At 31.4% G+C, this 19,227-nt stretch overlaps 1 protein-coding gene, 1 long non-coding RNA gene and 1 pseudogene across 2 annotated transcripts; all 3 read right to left on the minus strand.

Annotated features, from left to right (window-relative positions):
• Nucleotides 1–7,246: 7,246 nt before the first annotated feature.
• Nucleotides 7,247–12,513, minus strand: LOC116024282 (TMV resistance protein N-like). The gene is made up of 5 exons (XM_031265173.1): nucleotides 12,029–12,513; nucleotides 9,758–10,880; nucleotides 9,359–9,634; nucleotides 8,039–9,256; nucleotides 7,247–7,951 (listed from the first exon to the last, which is right to left on the minus strand). The coding sequence occupies exons 1-5, from the start codon at nucleotides 12,511–12,513 to the stop codon at nucleotides 7,421–7,423; spliced, it is 3,633 nt and encodes a 1,210-aa protein (XP_031121033.1). The 3' UTR covers nucleotides 7,247–7,420.
• A 2,894-nt stretch (nucleotides 12,514–15,407) lies between these two features.
• On the minus strand, nucleotides 15,408–19,054 carry LOC116024283 (annotated as a pseudogene).
• Nucleotides 15,946–16,599, minus strand: LOC116024506. Its single transcript, XR_004099493.1, has 3 exons — nucleotides 16,523–16,599; nucleotides 16,123–16,398; nucleotides 15,946–16,030 (listed from the first exon to the last, which is right to left on the minus strand). It is a non-coding gene; the product is annotated as an uncharacterized LOC116024506 (long non-coding RNA).
• Nucleotides 19,055–19,227: the final 173 nt, after the last annotated feature.

Consider the following 19,227-nt stretch of genomic DNA (forward strand, 5'->3'; position numbering starts at 1 on the left):
TATCTATCCAGTCTTTACTAGAATTTTTTAATTTCTTATATTTATCTATCCAGTCTTTACTAGAATTTTTTATTAACTTATATTTATCTATCCAGTCTTTACTAGAATTTTTTATTAACTTAATATTTTCCTTTTTTAATTCTTCTATTTGTTGTGCTTGTTTTTCTATTTTTAATGACAAAAATTTCTGTATATTCTGTTTTTTCTATAAATACTTCTCTTTTTTCTTTTTGGTTCATTTTTTCAGTCATTTTAGATTCTTATTTTATTGGTTCATACTTGTATCTCTCTTTATCTAATATTTCTTTTCCATATTTTGCGAGAAAGGTTGCTATACTATTTTCTTCCATGATTCTAAAATTTTCCTCTTTTACTTAATAAAGCTAATTTTTCTATAGTTTGTTTTACGGGTTCTGTTAATTGAGGTTTCATCTTACTTATATCTATCATAATTGGTTCTTTAGTTCTTCTCCAAGCATCTATAGGTACTATTTCTGGTTTTTCTTCTAATTTTTTAAGGTCTATTGTTTCTTTATTTATTCCTGAACTTTCTATTCTCTCTCCTATTTTTTGCTTTTGTTTGTCTTTGTTTTCTAATAAATCTATCTTTTCTAATATCATTTTAAAAGTTGGAACTTCTGTTATATTCCATAATTTAGTCAATTCTTCTTTTACAATTTCTTGTATATTTAATTCTTGTATTTTACTTTGTTTTTCTTTGATTTCAGTTAATAATTTTATTATATTTTCAAGTTGTTTTTTTATTACTATCTCATTCCATATTTGATCTATTTTATCACTTAAGTCTATCTTATTCATTTTTATATACTCTTTTTCTCCATCCTCCTTCAAGTATTATCCATTCTTTTCTTGGTTCCTTTGTTCTTTCTCTTAATATTTTTATTTCATTTTCTATTTCTTCTTGTTTTGATATATATTCTATGTATTTTAATTGTGAAACTATTAAATTTTCTTCTATTATGCTCTTTATTTGTTTTAATTCTTTTTCCTTTTTATCTATTTCTTTTGATATATTCATATTCTATTTATAAATCTAATTTTTCCTTGATCATTGATTTCAATTCCTTCATTTGTTATTTTATATCTTATAGTGCTTAAAAAATCATTTCCTAGTAGCAATTCATAAGGGCTATCATATTCTAGTACTCCTATATTAATATTATATTCTAAATCTTTTATTTTAAATTTTAAAACTATTGACTTAGTTACTATTATTTCTCTTTCATCATTTGGATAATTATATATTTGAGGTTCAATTGTAATACATTCTTTTTCATTGATCTTACTTATATGGACAAAACTATTACTAGTATCCGTAGTTATTACTGTTATTCCCTCTGTTACAATCATTCTATTAAATATTGTTACTTTTATTTTTAATTTATCTAGTTTTTCATGTTGTTTATTTATTAAATCTAATTTTTTGGGTATAAATTGTCTAATTCCTGATTCCATTGGTCTTGATATAATTTGTTTTTGAAAACTTAGCTTAGACCCTTCTACTAATGGTATTAATTTTGATATTGGTGTTAGTCTTCTATTTTCAAAATCCATACATATATCTTCTGGTATTGTAATTCTAGAATTGTGTTTATGTTCTATAGGTTCTAAAATATCCTGGTATAGTTTGGGTACTATTATTTCCATTTCCTGTTGTTTTCTTATTTTGGTGATTTCCTGTTAAAGCATAAATCATTTTTGTTTCTATACTCATTACTTTACTCCCTGGAGGCATATCAATTCCTTGTAATCTATAATATAGAGTTAAGGCTAATTCTTTATGTTCATCTTCTAACGATATACTAAAATCTGGTTGTACTGTAAATTTTAATTTTTGATAAATTAGATTTCCTCTTACTACTGTTATTAAAGCATCTAATATATTTCCTCTTATCCTATCATCAGCTATATATATTTCTATAGGTGTATCTACATTTTTCTGAAAATATGCTTTTATAGTGAATTCTATCGCTCCAAAATAAACATTTCTGTATCTCTTAGCTTCTTTTCTTGATAATTTTGCTAATTCTCTTTTTAATATATCATCTGTTATCAAATTTAATTTTGCCTTTCCATTAATAGTTGTAATATCAATATTATTTTCATGTTTTTGTACTACATATCTTATATCTTTATTTCTATCAAACCATTTAGTTTTAAATATTTTANTTCCTTTGTTCTTTCTCTTAATATTTTTATTTCATTTTCTATTTCTTCTTGTTTTGATATATATTCTATGTATTTTAATTGTGAAACTATTAAATTTTCTTCTATTATGCTCTTTATTTGTTTTAATTCTTTTTCCTTTTTATCTATTTCTTTTGATATATTCATATTCTATTTATAAATCTAATTTTTCCTTGATCATTGATTTCAATTCCTTCATTTGTTATTTTATATCTTATAGTGCTTAAAAAATCATTTCCTAGTAGCAATTCATAAGGGCTATCATATTCTAGTACTCCTATATTAATATTATATTCTAAATCTTTTATTTTAAATTTTAAAACTATTGACTTAGTTACTATTATTTCTCTTTCATCATTTGGATAATTATATATTTGAGGTTCAATTGTAATACATTCTTTTTCATTGATCTTACTTATATGGACAAAACTATTACTAGTATCCGTAGTTATTACTGTTATTCCCTCTGTTACAATCATTCTATTAAATATTGTTACTTTTATTTTTAATTTATCTAGTTTTTCATGTTGTTTATTTATTAAATCTAATTTTTTGGGTATAAATTGTCTAATTCCTGATTCCATTGGTCTTGATATAATTTGTTTTTGAAAACTTAGCTTAGACCCTTCTACTAATGGTATTAATTTTGATATTGGTGTTAGTCTTCTATTTTCAAAATCCATACATATATCTTCTGGTATTGTAATTCTAGAGTTGTGTTTATGTTCTATAGGTTCTAAAATATCCTGGTATAGTTTGGGTACTATTATTTCCATTTCCTGTTGTTTTCTTATTTTGGTGATTTCCTGTTAAAGCATAAATCATTTTTGTTTCTATACTCATTACTTTACTCCCTGGAGGCATATCAATTCCTTGTAATCTATAATATAGAGTTAAGGCTAATTCTTTATGTTCATCTTCTAACGATATACTAAAATCTGGTTGTACTGTAAATTTTAATTTTTGATAAATTAGATTTCCTCTTACTACTGTTATTAAAGCATCTAATATATTTCCTCTTATCCTATCATCAGCTATATATATTTCTATAGGTGTATCTACATTTTTCTGAAAATATGCTTTTATAGTGAATTCTATCGCTCCAAAATAAACATTTCTGTATCTCTTAGCTTCTTTTCTTGATAATTTTGCTAATTCTCTTTTTAATATATCATCTGTTATCAAATTTAATTTTGCCTTTCCATTAATAGTTGTAATATCAATATTATTTTCATGTTTTTGTACTACATATCTTATATCTTTATTTCTATCAAACCATTTAGTTTTAAATATTTTATTAATAGTTAATTCTGATCTCTCATTTTTTAACGTTTCATAGACATCTTGTTTAAAGGTTAAGGTTTGTGTTGTTCCACCTTCATAAGTATCCATTTGATAATGTGTTCCTGATTCTTCCATTATTACCTTTTCTTTTCCCTTATCCATAATTTAATTTGTTGATTTGAGAGTAACATTCTTCTATAATTTGTCTATATTCTCTTATTTCTCTATCTTTTTGATTTTCTATTCTTAATTTTTCTTCTTTTAGTATTCTTATTTCTACATCCTTTTGTCTAATTTCTTCCTCTTTTACAATTAATCTATTATTTAAATAATTTATTTGTTGTTGTAGTCTCTTATTTTCTTCTATATATCCTTGTATTTCTTCATCTTTTTGTTTTATGATCTCTACACTTATTCTACAGCTTATAATATGTTGGTTAATATCTCTACTATATTGTAAAGGTTTTGCTGCTATATGTTCTAAAGCTTCCATTTTCTAGCAAATATAATACTTATATTGTTCATATAATATTTTTAAATATGCTTCTATAGTATTAATATCATTTATACAATCATTTATTTCTATTATTATAAAGAACCAATCTTGTGACTCTTTATTAGTGTTTTCTAATATTTCTTGCCAAGCTTTTAATTTTCTTCTCCTATTTTTTAATACTGTTTTCTGTTTTTTAATTTCTCGAAAAATATACATAATTTCCTATCTCTTTAAGGCTCTGATACCAATTTCGAGGCGGGAGGCTAGTTAGAATTTGTAGGAGTATAAGGAATTTCTTTTTATGGATTATGTAAATAAATTAGTTAATATCCTATACTTCATGGTTTCTAACCTTGTAATTTGTATTTCAATAACTTCTATTTGTTGAGAGAATTGATTTATTTGTTCAGTTTCTTCTCTTAGATTTGCTTCTATCTTTGTAATGTCTGTGTTAGTCTCTTTTATTTCTTGGGAAAAATTATGGATTATTTTGTAATATTTTTCTTGATTCTTGTTGTGTATTTCCTTAAGAATTTCATGAGTCCTTTTTATTTCTACTAAGGCTTCTTTATTAATTTTTATTGCTCTATCAAGTGTTTTAATAAGTTTTCCTGCTCTAAATTTACTACTCATGATTTTAGTCTGGGTATTCTAAATTCTTGAATCTTGCTGTAATACGTGTTAATACTGCTCTTCTTTGTTCTGCTGCTAGTTTTTCAAGTTCTACTATCTTTTTATCTAGTTTGTTTAAATTATTTATTGTTTGTTTACATTTATTATAATGATAGTATTTTCCTGTCTTATTTTCACAAAATATATATTTAGTTCTATGGTAATTACCTACTTGATACCAATCTCTTTTCTCCTACTCTAATTTATTTTTATTATTAATAATTTGATTCCATTCTTTAGTAAAATTATTAGGACTATTACTAGGAATCTATACGTCTTCTACTATCGATTGCATGTGCACTCCAAATCAAACTATATCACATGGACGTCAAAACAGCATTTCTGAACGTATACCTAAATGAAGACTTTTATGTAGCTCAACCCAAAAGATTTGAAGATCCAACTCATCCTGACTACGCATACAAGCTTGACGAAGCACTATACGGACTTAAACAGGCCCCAAGGGTATGGTATGAAAGGTTGTCTCAATATCTACTCCAACATGACTACAAGAGAGGGGGAGTAAACAAAACATTATTTATCAAAAGGTCAGATCAACCATTTGGAGGATCGTGTTTCTTATCAAGTTGCAAGGGATGAAGACCCTACACAGGGTGATGGTGGTACTCCGTCAGGCTCCCCGGTCCACTAGATTGATGATCACTTTGGCAAATTTTTGTGTCAAAAAAAAAAGGGGGAGATGAATAAAGTTAGGGGGAGCAGCTCTCTTGGGTGTTTTGGCTGCTTATTTGGTCAGCTCATTATGTTCTGGTTGACTTGAATTTGCCTTATTTGCCTTTAAGTGACTTATGTGTTTTTATATGTGTCTCTATGGCTATATGACTTCTTATGTGAAAATATGTTATGTGCTATGTGATGTTATGTGCTATGTGATGTTATGTGTTTTCAACCAGTCCATGATGAGTTAAGGTTTTGGGTTGTGGTTCTGAGAAAAAGCTTCTGCAGTGGTTTTCATTTGGATGTCTCTTTATCAGATTGATGGTTGGTTATATCAAGTTTGGCTGATACAGTCCCTTATAGTGTCAAACAGGGTACAACTCTCTTTGGTTGTGACTACAAATCTTCTGGGCACTCCGTCAGCTTCCAGTCCTAACTCTAGATGATCACCTTTGGCAATTCCTTTGTCAAAAAGGGGGAGTAAATATTAAGGGGGAGCTAAGGGGGAGCTGTTTCTGGTATGGTGTTTTTGGAATTCTTTGAAATATTTTTTGATTATGTATGGTATGGTTGATGGATATCTGGTTTTGGTACGTACTTGGATTTTTCTGTCTATTATATTGGACTCAATCTCAGAGTGGATTATCTTTGAAGTATGAAATATATGAGTTAAATGGGTATATCTGAATCAGTTGATGTGACCGTCAGAATCTTTTTGAGTATCTACTATCAGTTTTTGGTATGGTCTGTCTGATCCTGGTTGAATTGAGTATAATATCTCTTGAAGATCTTTGGAAGCCTATGTCAGGTACATCTAATACGTTATGACTTTCTAGTTTTGCTTCATAGGCTATTCATTGTAAATAAATATACTTGAAGGCCTATTTTAATGAAATTTGGTTACATATTACTTTGCCTCAAAAGTATATTTGTAGTTCAGGTTTTTGACAAATAATTGCCAAAGGGGGAGATTGTAAGTGTACAAATGATACACATTTTGGACCACCTTTAATTGGCTTAATTATTAGTCAAAAACATAGGTTATTTTATTAGGTGGTTTTGTTAGTTTGCTGGAACAGTTCTGGAGCAGAGCCAGCGAGCAGTCCAGTGGACGGGATTTATTCAAATCAGAATTCAGTCATCATGATCCTCATTTTACTCAGATCTAAACTTATGGCTGATCCTTATTTGGAGTGGTTTTCAGCTGCAAATATTAAGGGATGATTGGTTAATGGTTTGGCTATAAATATAGCTCTATCACATGGGATTCTAACACGCCAATTACTATTCAAAATCCCACTTCCATTATTCTTTCAAATCAGGTTCTATAAGAGGATTTCATGCTGGTGTTTCTACAGTTCTTCTCGTGTTCTTATTCTGGTAGCTTGAAGATTCAGCCGTGTTGGTGAATCGTGATGTATTGCACAGTGTCAGCTCCAAGATGAAGAAGGCTTAGCTAGGAGTATTTTTTTGTAACCATTAGTGTAGGATGGTTGTTGTTAGACTCCTTGTAACCCTTGTGATCATCTAGTGGATTGGACTGACGTGAAGTGCCCCGCAGACGTAGGAGTGGAGCTCCGAACTGCGTGATCAATTCTGGTGTCTGGTTCCATTTTTATCGCTTTATTTTCTTGTTGTTTATTTATCTGTTTTTATAGTTTAATTCTTTCAGATAAATATTTCTTTTAAAATAAAGTTGGAACTTTTAGCTAAATTATACATTCAAGACCCACAATACAATTTCAATTGTGCTGTATAACCTAGCTACCATTGACAAATGTTATCCTGCATATCACATCGAGAGTGATTCCAGCAAATCTCGCTCATTCGTTTAACATATCTTATCAGTTTGCATGATCATCAGATCCTAGCCTTGTCACAGTGTAACAGACCTGAACTCTACTCGGATCTTGTTCACGTAAAAACTGTAGATTGATCTCAACGGTGGTAAAGTGTACTGATCAATACTACAAAGTGCAATGATCAATAAACAAAGTGTATCCAGTAATATGTGAAGTGCATTACAATCAAACAATTTGTTTCTATTCTTTTTATATTTATCTCCCCATTTATTTCTATTCTTTAAAGAAAATAAAAATCCCAATTTGTTTTTATCTGCAGACTCTCTGGAATAATGCTCCTCCTCTTCCAACCATAATTCTGCTCTTCTTCTTCTTCTACACCACTTGTTGAAGAATCACTTTCTTGTATTTGATCAATTTGTAAGAAGCCTCTTGTGGAGGGAAAGAAACGTACTTCTCCATCTTCGTTTCTATGTATATCGAATAAACAAAGCTGCATCTTCTCCATCTCCAGAAGATGGAAATGAGCATAAACCTCCAATACTTCTCCAATCCCCCTTGTTCCCACCTCAAATTCAATTTCCTCATACAATTTAAACTTAATATATTCCAGAGGTTCCTTTACGATCCAAGCACTAGTGGTTTTGCTTCTCACACTAACCCCAACTCCATCAAACTTCTCATTCCCATCAAAACCACCACTATTAATGATTTTAATGGGTTTATGCCCCAAAAGTCTTGGAACATAGCAATATACTTCATTTCCAAAAACTTCAAGCCGAATCTGGACAGTATTACCTTCAGAACGTGCCTACATTATTATTATTATTGTTATTATTATTACTATTATATAACCAAATCAGACAAAGATGAGGAAGGGGAACATAACTTAACTAACCTGGAACCAATTTTCAACCGAAGGAATCCTCAAACCGCTGCAATTTGTTATATCAACAGATTCAAGACTCTCCCATCTTGGAAGCTCAACCAAACTTTTGCAATTGGGAATACGCAACCCTTTCAGTCTTTTCAAGTTTTCTATTTTTTCCAATGACACACAATTTTCTGCAAAGAGATGCTCCAAACTAAGAGGAAGTTGTAGCAATTCTCTTAGATTTTGCCACTCATTCAATATGAGACGTTCCAAATTAGAAAGATGAGAAAGGGTGAAGGGTAGGCTTTGAAGATGATAGCCACACAGCGATAAATCTAAATATTCCAATGAGGTCAAACTTCCAAGAGCCATTTGTAGGCATTCTTGCAAATAGTTATAAGGGATAGTCAGAGCTTTGTGTTGTAGAATCACAAGCTCTCCTAAGGATTCAACACTCTCTAAGCCTGAAAGCTTAACCAAACTTTTGCAGCCCACAATATACAAAGATTTAAGTCTTCTTAAGTTGGATATATCTGCTATTTCTTCTAATGACTCACAATCATATGCACTAAGATCCGCCAAACTAGGTGGAAGTTTTAAAAGTGCTCTAAGATTTCGCAAATTCTGGAGGAATAGGCTTCTCAAATTGGGGAGATGACAAAGGTCCAACGATAAGCTTTCAAGATACCAAATTCCTGATAATCGTAAATATGTCAATGAGGTCAAACTCCCAAGAGCAACGGGAAGATTTACTTGCTGCTGCGATTTGTTGAATCTCACAATCAGAGTTTCCAATGAGCATAAATTCGCAGCTGAAGATGGAAAAAAATCAACAGATATTGAACCCATGGGCTCTCCCACTTCTAAGTCCTTTAGATTTCTCAAACATCCCAAAGAAATGGGTAAATGTGAGATACGAGTTCCACTAGCATTTAAACTTCTTAGTTGCTCTAATTTTCCAATGTCAATTGGAAGCTCCATCAAATTCTTGCAACCATCTAATCTTAAATGCTCAAGTGATTTTAACTTGCAAATGCTACCTGGAAGCACGTTTAATTTCTTGCATTCCCCCAAATTTAACCGAACAAGCCTCTCCAAACTTCCAATTGATGGGTGCACATTCGCCAAATTTGAACAAGCTCCCAAGGATATTTCTACAAGACTTTGTGCCCCAGTAAAGTCTGGTGTACTCTTAAGTTTTTTACAATGATTGAGATTTAACGTCCTCAAGCTTTCAAAATGCTGTTAAAATAAAATAGAGAGGTTTTAATGTATTTCTATTTTTGAGTCAAAGTTCTTAGCAAATATGAAATGTTAAAATAATTTAGTATTAGACATACTAACCTTCATATTGGGTTGAAATTCTTTGATATTGCTATGCCTCAAGTCTAACTCAACAAGTTTCGCACAATGAAAATCCGATTGTATGTGACTCAAAGAGCAATTACACAACCTTAAAAGCCTAAGCTCATTGGATAAATATTTAAAAGATCCTCTAAGAAGCACACCATCTAATATGAGTATTCGCAAATTTACCATCCTTGTGAATACTTCCATACTCAAAGGCACATTCTTAAACATGTTAGAGTTTACGATCATCCCTTCAATTGCTTCTGTGCCCTAAAAAAGTGTTCGATGTAGCGATATGTTAGATATTGTAAAATCTTTCATATTTTTAATAAAACTAATTATTACAAGCAAATGAACTAGATTAATAACTCAAGTACAAAGGGAATGTTTTACCTTATTGCCTTGTAGAACATCAAAAACAACATTTGGGTCCACCAATCTACTTCGTTTGCCAGGATTTCTTGGAGATTCCTTTCGAACAATTTCTCTTCCCATATCTTGTACTAAAACATGCATCTCAAGCTTTTGAAATACATCTATTGTTAACAAACATCTTTCTGTCAAACTTCTTATTCCACTTTCAGTATGAAACTTACAAGCTTCCAATATCATAGCAATGTTTTTTTTGTCATGCCCAACAAAAAAACAAGCAATATCAAGAAAGATGTTTTTAGTATCATCATCAAGGGCATCATAGCTTATTTCAAGAATTGTTTGAATATCTTTATGAGGATTCCTTTTTAATTTCTCAATATCTTCAATCCACTCTTGCACTGATGATCTTCCACGCAAATGAGAGCCTATAACGGTAAGCGCTAATGGAAGTCCCCCAGTATAACTTGCTATCGTTTTGGATACTTCAGTATACTCCTCTGATGCTATAGGAACACCAAAAGCATGCCAACTTAAGAGTCGCAAAGAATCATCATTGCTTAATGTTTTAACTTTGTACTTCTCTTGTGTTCCAAGCTCATTCAACAATTGAAAATCTCTAGTTGTTATTATAATTGTACTACCTGAACCAAACCAATTTCGTTGGCCTGCTAATGAGTCTAATTGACTTGAGTGGTCTATGTCATCAAGAACAATAAGAACCCTTTTGGATTGCAGCCTTGCTTTTATCAAACTTATTCCTTCATCAACATTATCAATTTCAAAGTTCTTTCGCTTGAGTATTTTGTGAAGAAGTTTCTCTTGTAAACCAACTAATCCATTGTGTCCCTTATTATAAACTTCTTGTCTAATATTTGCAACAAAGCAACTACCTTCAAACCCTTGAAAGCTCATGATCAAGTGATTGTATATGGCTTTAGCAAGGGTGGATTTCCCGACACCACCCATGCCAACAATTCCCATCATCCGAACACCATCGTCATTTGTTTGGATTTGTAATAAATGAAGTACATCTTCAACAAGAGAATCAATTCCGACGGGATGCTTTGCAACATTCATGGGCATAAAATTCAACAACCGTAGCACTTCTTCAGTAATTACCTCAATGAACTTTGACTCATACCTAATCAGATTTAAATTTATTGCATTAATCTGTCTAAATATTGATTTTAAAAACAAAAACAAAAAAAGAAGGCAAAAAACACAATTTTTTTTGAATACTGCTGACTCTATTACAATGCAGTATCTGTTCATAACTACTTTCTCAACCTATTGAAGCACAAGAATCAGTATTGCCTCCACTGAGGCTCAAACCCACCACCTCCCGTATAAAGGGAAGGGAACCAAGCAATAACCCCTCACGTGCGAAATTATAGAAGATCCCCATCAAACAATTCCATCGAATTGAGTATGATTGTATGTGTGATAGCATCTACTATACCAGGAATATCAATGAACCCGATTATTGCAATTGCTCAGGATACCCTTTTTTAGCTTCTAGGGTCTAGTTCTTAGTTCAAAATCCCTCTTACTAACTGGAATCAAAGATTCGTAGATCTGTTCCGCCCAAAATGGGCTAGGGTTATGAACTTATAATCTGATGATCGAGTCGATTCCATGATTATAAGTTCATTCCATACCCCCACCACCTCCCGTATAAAGGGAAGGGTTTGATGCCACTGGACCACAAGAGAAGGCAAAAAACACAATTAAGAAACCAAATTGAAAACACGAGAGTAGACATTAACTAAAACACTATTCTACCAATTAATAATCCATCGCAATAATAATTTAAAAATATGATCTTTCTTGACTAAAAGGTTAAGCCCATAGTTGAATTCACAACAAGTAGACCATCATTTATATTTATTGCTGGATAATATGATGATTTCTTTCTCTGTTGGCTAGAAATCATTATAGAACCTTTCAAGAGATCCTTTATATTTAGTTCGCATGAGAATGTGATTTCCTATCTTGACTTAAATTTGTATTCTCCTTTTATCTTGGTTTTTGGTTTTTTTATTCTTTAAGTTTGACCGGGATTGAAATTTATATTTTTATTTGTCAATAATTTAAGACAACAAAATGTGTCAACAATTACTACTTTTAAAAATTAATTAAAAAGCATAGTTAGAAGATGCAGATCGATTTTCTCTTTCAATTATTTTAAAAATTCTTTAAAAAAATTACCATAAATATGAATTTACTATATGAGTAATTGTGTCAAGCAAATATCAACAAATAAAAGGAAATCAAAAGAGTTAGGATTACCCATTTGACATGGTTTGCAAATTCCATCCTGACAAATTAGCAGCTGCAGTGAGTGCATCTTTCCACCCATTAACTTTTTCATCTCCAAATCGTTGTCTATGTAGAGCCAATGCATCACCATAAGTGCCTGTTTGTTTGCGAACCTCTGAAGGATCAACATGGTAAAATATGGGATAAACAATCTGATTCAACTTTTGTTTACATTCCATGATCTTCACAAGCTCATCTAGACACCATCGGGATCCAGCATAGTCTTTGGAGAATACGATGATGGATATTCTAGACTCCTCTATAGCCCTAGACAGCTCAACAGAAATATGCTCGCCTCTCCGGATCGATTCATCATCCCGAAAGGTGTTAACTCCAGCCCGCTTCAAATCTGCATAGAGATGATCGGAAAATGATCCTCGTGTTTCACCCCTAAAACTCAAGAAAACATCATACGTCATTCGAGCATACGTTGAAGAAGATGATGATGATGCCATACTCGATCGAAATCTGAGTATACTATCTTTCTGGATTTTCTAGCAGCTTGCCTTTGGAACTAAAGATTTATGTTAAAGAGCTTTGAAAACGCGTGTAGCATATCAGCAGCGATGACTTAGACATTTCAAAGTCAGGATAGGAAAATACCATATTCCCACGCGTTATCTTAGGATACAAGTTCTCAATTTGAATGTCTCTATAATAAATTAAATTAAATTGTACTCAAAAATAATAATAAATTAAATTAAAAAATTTTTTTTGTGATATAACATACCGTATGTTATTACTGGTAAAATAAGTTAAAAATTTATGTGTCAATGACCTTGTGATCCAGTGGCATCAAACCCTTTCTTTTATACGGGAGGTGGTGGGTTCGAGCCTCAGTGGAGACTTTTGTGTTTCAATAGGTTGAGAAAGTAGTTAGTCGAGTCAATATTTATACACACAAATGTGATACTAATCAAGAATATAAATTTTTGTTACTTATAAATGTAATACTTTTAAGGGAAATATAATACTTTTACATTTCGATTAAAAAGTACTACATTTTTCCTCAAAATTATTATATTTTCCCTTATAAATAAGGGACACTTACCAACGTTACTTATTATGGAAAATGTAATACTTTTGAGAGAAAATATAATACTTTTACATCAAAATACAAAAATATTACATTTTTCCTCAAAAATATTACATTTTCCCTTATAATTAACAAACATTTTATTTCTAATCAGTATTACATTTGACCATATAAGTATGACATTTGCATGTTGATTCGACCTGGCCTGACCCATCCCCGTCTCACGAATAAGGATCTGTGAGACGGTCTCACACAAGTGTGATATACCACTTTATTTAACATTATTCGCATGAAATTGTAATTCATTTCCCACCTAATTTCTTTCTTCTACGAACAATAAAATTGTTCGCCAACACAAAAAACCCTATTAGATTGTAGTATCTGTTCATACATATTTTCTCAACCTGGGCCAGTATCGCCTCTGATCTACCCTCGATCTCATGACCTCCCATATAAGAGAGCCCCTGCATGCCATTTGAGCACAAGGTGCTTGCATGGCATATGTTACATGATTTAGTTTTCAAAAAAATAAAAAATAATTACAGGCTTTAGATTTACCGTGATTCTTCTTATCTTCTATATATGAAACTGTCTCATAAATTTTTAACTGCAAAATAAGTTAGATTAATATAAAAATGTAATATTTATGTTGGAAAAAATAATAGTATTTAGAAATAAATTAAGTGTTATTTATAAGAGAAAGTGTAATATTTTTTGAAGAATAATATAGTAACATTTTAAAATCCAAATGTAATATTTATGGGTGGAATAGTTATTTATTAGAAAAAGTGTAATACTAATTATTAATATATTATATGAGCAAAAACCCAGTACTTATGTTAGAAAACATAATAGTATTTAGAAATAAATTATTTGTTATTTATAAGAGAAAGTGTAATGTTTTTGAAGAATAATGTAACATTTTAATTTAAATGTAATATTTATGGGTGGAATAGTTACTTATTAGAAAAAGTGTAATACTAATCATGAATTGATTATATGAGAGAAAATGTAATATTTATGATAAAAATGTGATACTTTTGATTAAAATGTAATATTTTTAAATCAAAATTAAATATTATGGATCGAAGAATTACTTATGAAAAAATTGAGTATACTCTGTATGGATTTTCTAGCAGCTTGGCTTACGAGTTATTAACTAAAGATTTCGATTAAGAGGTTTGAAAATTGAAATGCATGCGTGTATCAGATATTCAGATATGCAGTGAAGCCCGTGAAGACTTAGACTATTCAAAGTCAAGATAGCAAAATTAATTAATCAAATGCAATGACATCAAAGATCGTATGATCAAGTGGCATAGTTGTGGCCCTTCCAAATGAGAGGTCATAGGTTCAAACATTTAATAACGTAACACTTCTAGTTTATGGGCTGGGGTTCATGAAAACGGAGGAATCCATTCCCTTGTTGTGGATGGAAAGCTTTGTTTGTGCTTCAGTAGGTTGAGAAAGTAGTTTATGAACAGAATCAGTAGTACTAAAAAAAAAAAAAAGTACAATATCATCCATATGCATGCAAATTAAAGAATATAATGGAACCCTAAACCAACAAATTAAAATAATATAACACAAAAGAGTCACTACTACTAGCTTGTTGAAGAATCACTCACTTGTATTGCCATTTATCTCATTTCTACGAAGCCTCTTGTGGATGGAAAGAAACCCATTTCTCCATCTTCAGCGTTTCTATATAAATTAAACAAAGCAGCATATTCTTCATCAGCAGAAGGAATCCATCCCCTTGTGGATGGAAAGAAACGCACTTCCCCTTTTCTGTTTCTATGTATTTCAGCTACACAACCTATCTTATTATACACACGACAGACTTCTACATACACCTCCAATACGTCTCCCATCTTTGTTGGAATCTCATAGAAACTATGTCTGTGCTCCTTTACAAGAATCCAAGCACCACTGCTTTTACTTCTCACACTCAAACAAATTCCATAACAACTATAATCAATATAATTGTGATCAATATCATTGAGCGTGATATTAAGGCATCCATTCGTTAAAGGAAAATAGCAGGATATCCCCCCAAAGCCCACTCGAACACCAATCTCGACACTATCACCATTAGAACGTGCCTACATACATTATGGAATATAACAATTAATAATACCATAACTATTACCAGCTACCTACCTATTCTAATATAATATCAGAGATGAAGGGAACAGTTATATATATAACTAACTAACCTTGAACCACTTTTCAATTGAAGGATTCCTCAAACTACTGCAATTTGCTATCCAAAGAAATTCGAAGGACGAAATATTCTCCAAGCCTGAAAGCTCAACTAAACTTTTGCAATTCTGAATATTTAGGCTTCTGAGTCTTTTCAAGTTGGATAAATCTGCTATCTTTTCTAATGACACACAATCCTTTGCAGAGAGTATCTCCAAATTAGGAGGAAGTTGTGGAAGTGATCTAAGATTCTGCCAATTGTCCAAGTAGAGATGGCAAAGGCTTAATGGTAAACTTTGAAGATAATATCTTCCCATTAAATCTATTTCTTTCAACGAGGAGGGCAAACTCCTAAGAGCAATTGGAAGATCTTCTTCATGCAAATAGTCGTCGGGAATAGTCAAAGCATTGCAATACCTCATGTCAAGCTTTACTAAGGATGAAAGACTCCCCATGTTTGGAAGCTCCCTCAGTTTTTCACAATAATCTAAATTTAAAACTTCAAGTGATTTTAACTTGCAAATGGTACTTGGAAAAACCTTGAGTTTCTCGCAACCAAAGAAATTTAACTCAACAAGTCTCTCCAAACTTCCAATTGATGGGTGTACCTTGACCAAATTTGAACATAACTCAAAGGATACTTTTTGAAGAGTATGTGCCCCAGTGAAGTTTGGTGTTTTCTTAAGTTGTTTACAATAATCAAGCTTTAAGATCCTCAAGCATCTAAAATGCTGTTAAAAAAAATAGAAGGTGTAATCAATTTCTAGTCAAAGTTCTTAATTAAGAAATATGCAATGTTGAAAGAAGCATTAGACGTACTAACCTGCATATTGCATTGGAATTCTTTGATATTGCTACCTCCCATGTCTAACTCAACAAGTTTCTCACATTCAAAATTAGATGGTATGCAACTCAAATGGCAATTGCGTAATCTAAACAACCTAAGCTCATTGGATAAATATTTAAAAGATCCGCTGAGACATATACCATCCAATATGAGTATTCGTAACTTTACCATCCTTTTGAATACTTTAGTATTCAAAGGCACATTCTTTAACATGTTAGAATTTACAATCATCCCTTCAATTGCTTTTGTGCCCTATACAAAAAAGCATTTATATAACAATATTTTAGATTTTAGATATTTTAAAATCTTTGGTTATAGATATAGAAAGCAAATAAATTAACTAGAATATAACTCAAATACAAAGGAAATGTGTTACCTTGTTCCCGTGAAGAACATGAAAGACATCATTTGGGTCAATCAATCTACTTTGTTTACCCGGCTCTCGTGGAGATTCTTTTCGAATAATTTCTTTTCCCATATCTCGTAATAAATCATGCATCTCAAGCCATTCAAACTTTTCATCTCCATATGTTGTCAACAAGCATCTTTCAATCAAAATTCTTATTCCACTTTTAGCATAAAAACCACAAGCTTCCAATATCATAGAAGTATCATTTTTGTTATGCCCAATTAAAAAACAAGCAATATCAAGAAAGATATTCCAAATATCATCATCAAGTGAATTATAACTTATTTCAAGAATTTTTTGAATACCAACATGAGGTATCCCTCTTAATTTCTCAGCATCATCATTCCATTCTTGCACTGATTTGCCACGCAAATGAGAACCTATAATTGCAAGTGCTAGTGGAAGTCCACCAGTATAACTTGCTATCCTTTCGGATAGTTCAATATACTCCTCTAATGGTATAGGAACACCAAAAGCATGCAAACTCAATAGTTGCAATGATTCATCTTTCCTTAACGTTTTTACCATGTATTTCTCGTGTGCTTCCATGTCACTCAACAACTGAACATCTCTAGTTGTTATTATAATTGTGCTTCCTGAACCAAACCAATTCCGTTGTCCTGCTAATGATTCTAGTTGACTAGTATCATCTATGTCATCAAGAACAATAAGGAACACTTTTAGATCCTAGTCTTTCTTTAATCAAACTTATTCCTTCGTCAACATTATCTATTTCAAGTTTCTTTCTGTTGAGTGTTTTGCAAAGAAGTTTCTCTTGTAAACGAACTAAACCATGATGCCCTTCAGAAACTTGTGATCTAATGTTTGCAATAAAGCAGCAACCTTCAAACTTTTGAAAACTCAAATTGTAAATGGCTTTAGCAAGGGTTGTTTTTCCAACACCACCCATACCAAAAATTCCAAACATCTTGATATTATCATGTCTTTGAGTTTGCAATAAATGAAGTATATCTTTGGCACGAGATTCAATTCCAACAGGATACTTTGCAACGTTCATGTATGTACGATTCACTACACGCCGCAGTACCTCTTCAGTAATTTTTTTGATGAACTTTGATTCATACCTATCACATTTTTTTCAATGAATGTCAATCTAAATCATTAAAGAAAATATAGGTGGAAAACACAAAACTAGGGGTGTGTTTAGTTCAAACATGGAAATTAGAATCGAGATGAGAATCAAATACTTGATAATGATGATTGATTTTGAGAAAAGTATTTTGCATGTTTGGTAGTAAGGTGGAATTGGAATGATTACCAATATTGATGTTTGGTTATGCACGGCTCTATAATTGAAATAAAGGTTTTAAAAATACAAAAAAAAAACAAAAAACAAAAAACAAAAATCAATGCAATTGATCATAATATAATGACATCCAAAGCACCAATATGAACAAAAAATCAAATTAAAACAAAAATATGAAGAATGTAGTGAGGATGCGACAGATCGGGAGGTGACAAATGAGGAGAGATAAGATGGAGTGATACCCGTTTTTAATTAGGGAATGTGATTTTTAATTGAAGGATAATCAAATGTCATAATTGTGTTTTAAAAGATTGCCAACCAAACAATAACTATGATTTTGATTTTCATTCCTGGTGTTGCTACCCATGAAAAAAGCACACCTAAATATGTATATTTAGTCGCTCATGGTTCCATTGCTTGAGGTAAACAACTCTTAATAATATTTTTATCAACGGATATAATAATCAATCCATAATTATTATAATTTCTAAAAGGAATATAATGAATATTTATGACAAATAAATTGAAATGCACGGTGCAGATTCTTCTTGTTTTACCAAAAATATTAATCCATCCTTAAAGATGCATGTATATATGCTACAACGCAATTTTTAATTAGCAAAACTAACATAATTAAAAAAAATTGGTAAAGAACATAATTAATATTATTGACAATATGAGTTAGTGAGCCAAATTTTGACAAATATATCATATTATCACACACAAAAAAATGAAAAGATGATTTACCCATTTGTCATAGTTTGCAAATCCCATCCGGACAAATCAGCAACAGTAGTGAGTGCAACTTTCCACTCATCAGCTTTTTTATCATCAAATTGTTGTCGATGTTGAGCCAATGCCTTACCAAATTCGCCTATTTGTTTACGAACCTCTGAAGGATTAATGTTGTAGAATATAGGCAGAACCATCTGTTGAAATTTTTTCTTACAGTCTAGAATCTTCACCAGTTCATCAAGGCACCATCTGGATTGGGCATAAGTTTTGGAAAATATGATGATGGATATCTTGGACCCCTCGATGGCCTTCAATAGCTCATCAGAGATGTTCTCACATTTTCGGATTTCTTCATCATCCCGAAAGGTGTTAACTCCAGCCTGACGCAAATCTTCATAAAGATGATTAGTAAAAGACTTTCGTGTCTCGCCTCTAAAACTCAAGAAAACATCATACGCCCCAGCAATAGTATATGAAGATATAGAAGAAGAAGCCATATTTGAACTTGAGAACACTATATATCTTCTATCTTGATTTGCTAGTTTTTATAGATTTAAAGAGCTTGATAAATGCGTGTGTAGACAGACGATACCGTAATGGAAATTTCCTTCCGGCCACTGCCAAACTCAATGGAAATTTCTTAGACAATCCAACGTAAGATTGCTATATG

This window comes from Ipomoea triloba, chromosome 7, assembly GCF_003576645.1.
Source record: "Ipomoea triloba cultivar NCNSP0323 chromosome 7, ASM357664v1".
In the NCBI taxonomy this organism is placed as follows: Eukaryota; Viridiplantae; Streptophyta; class Magnoliopsida; order Solanales; family Convolvulaceae; genus Ipomoea; species Ipomoea triloba.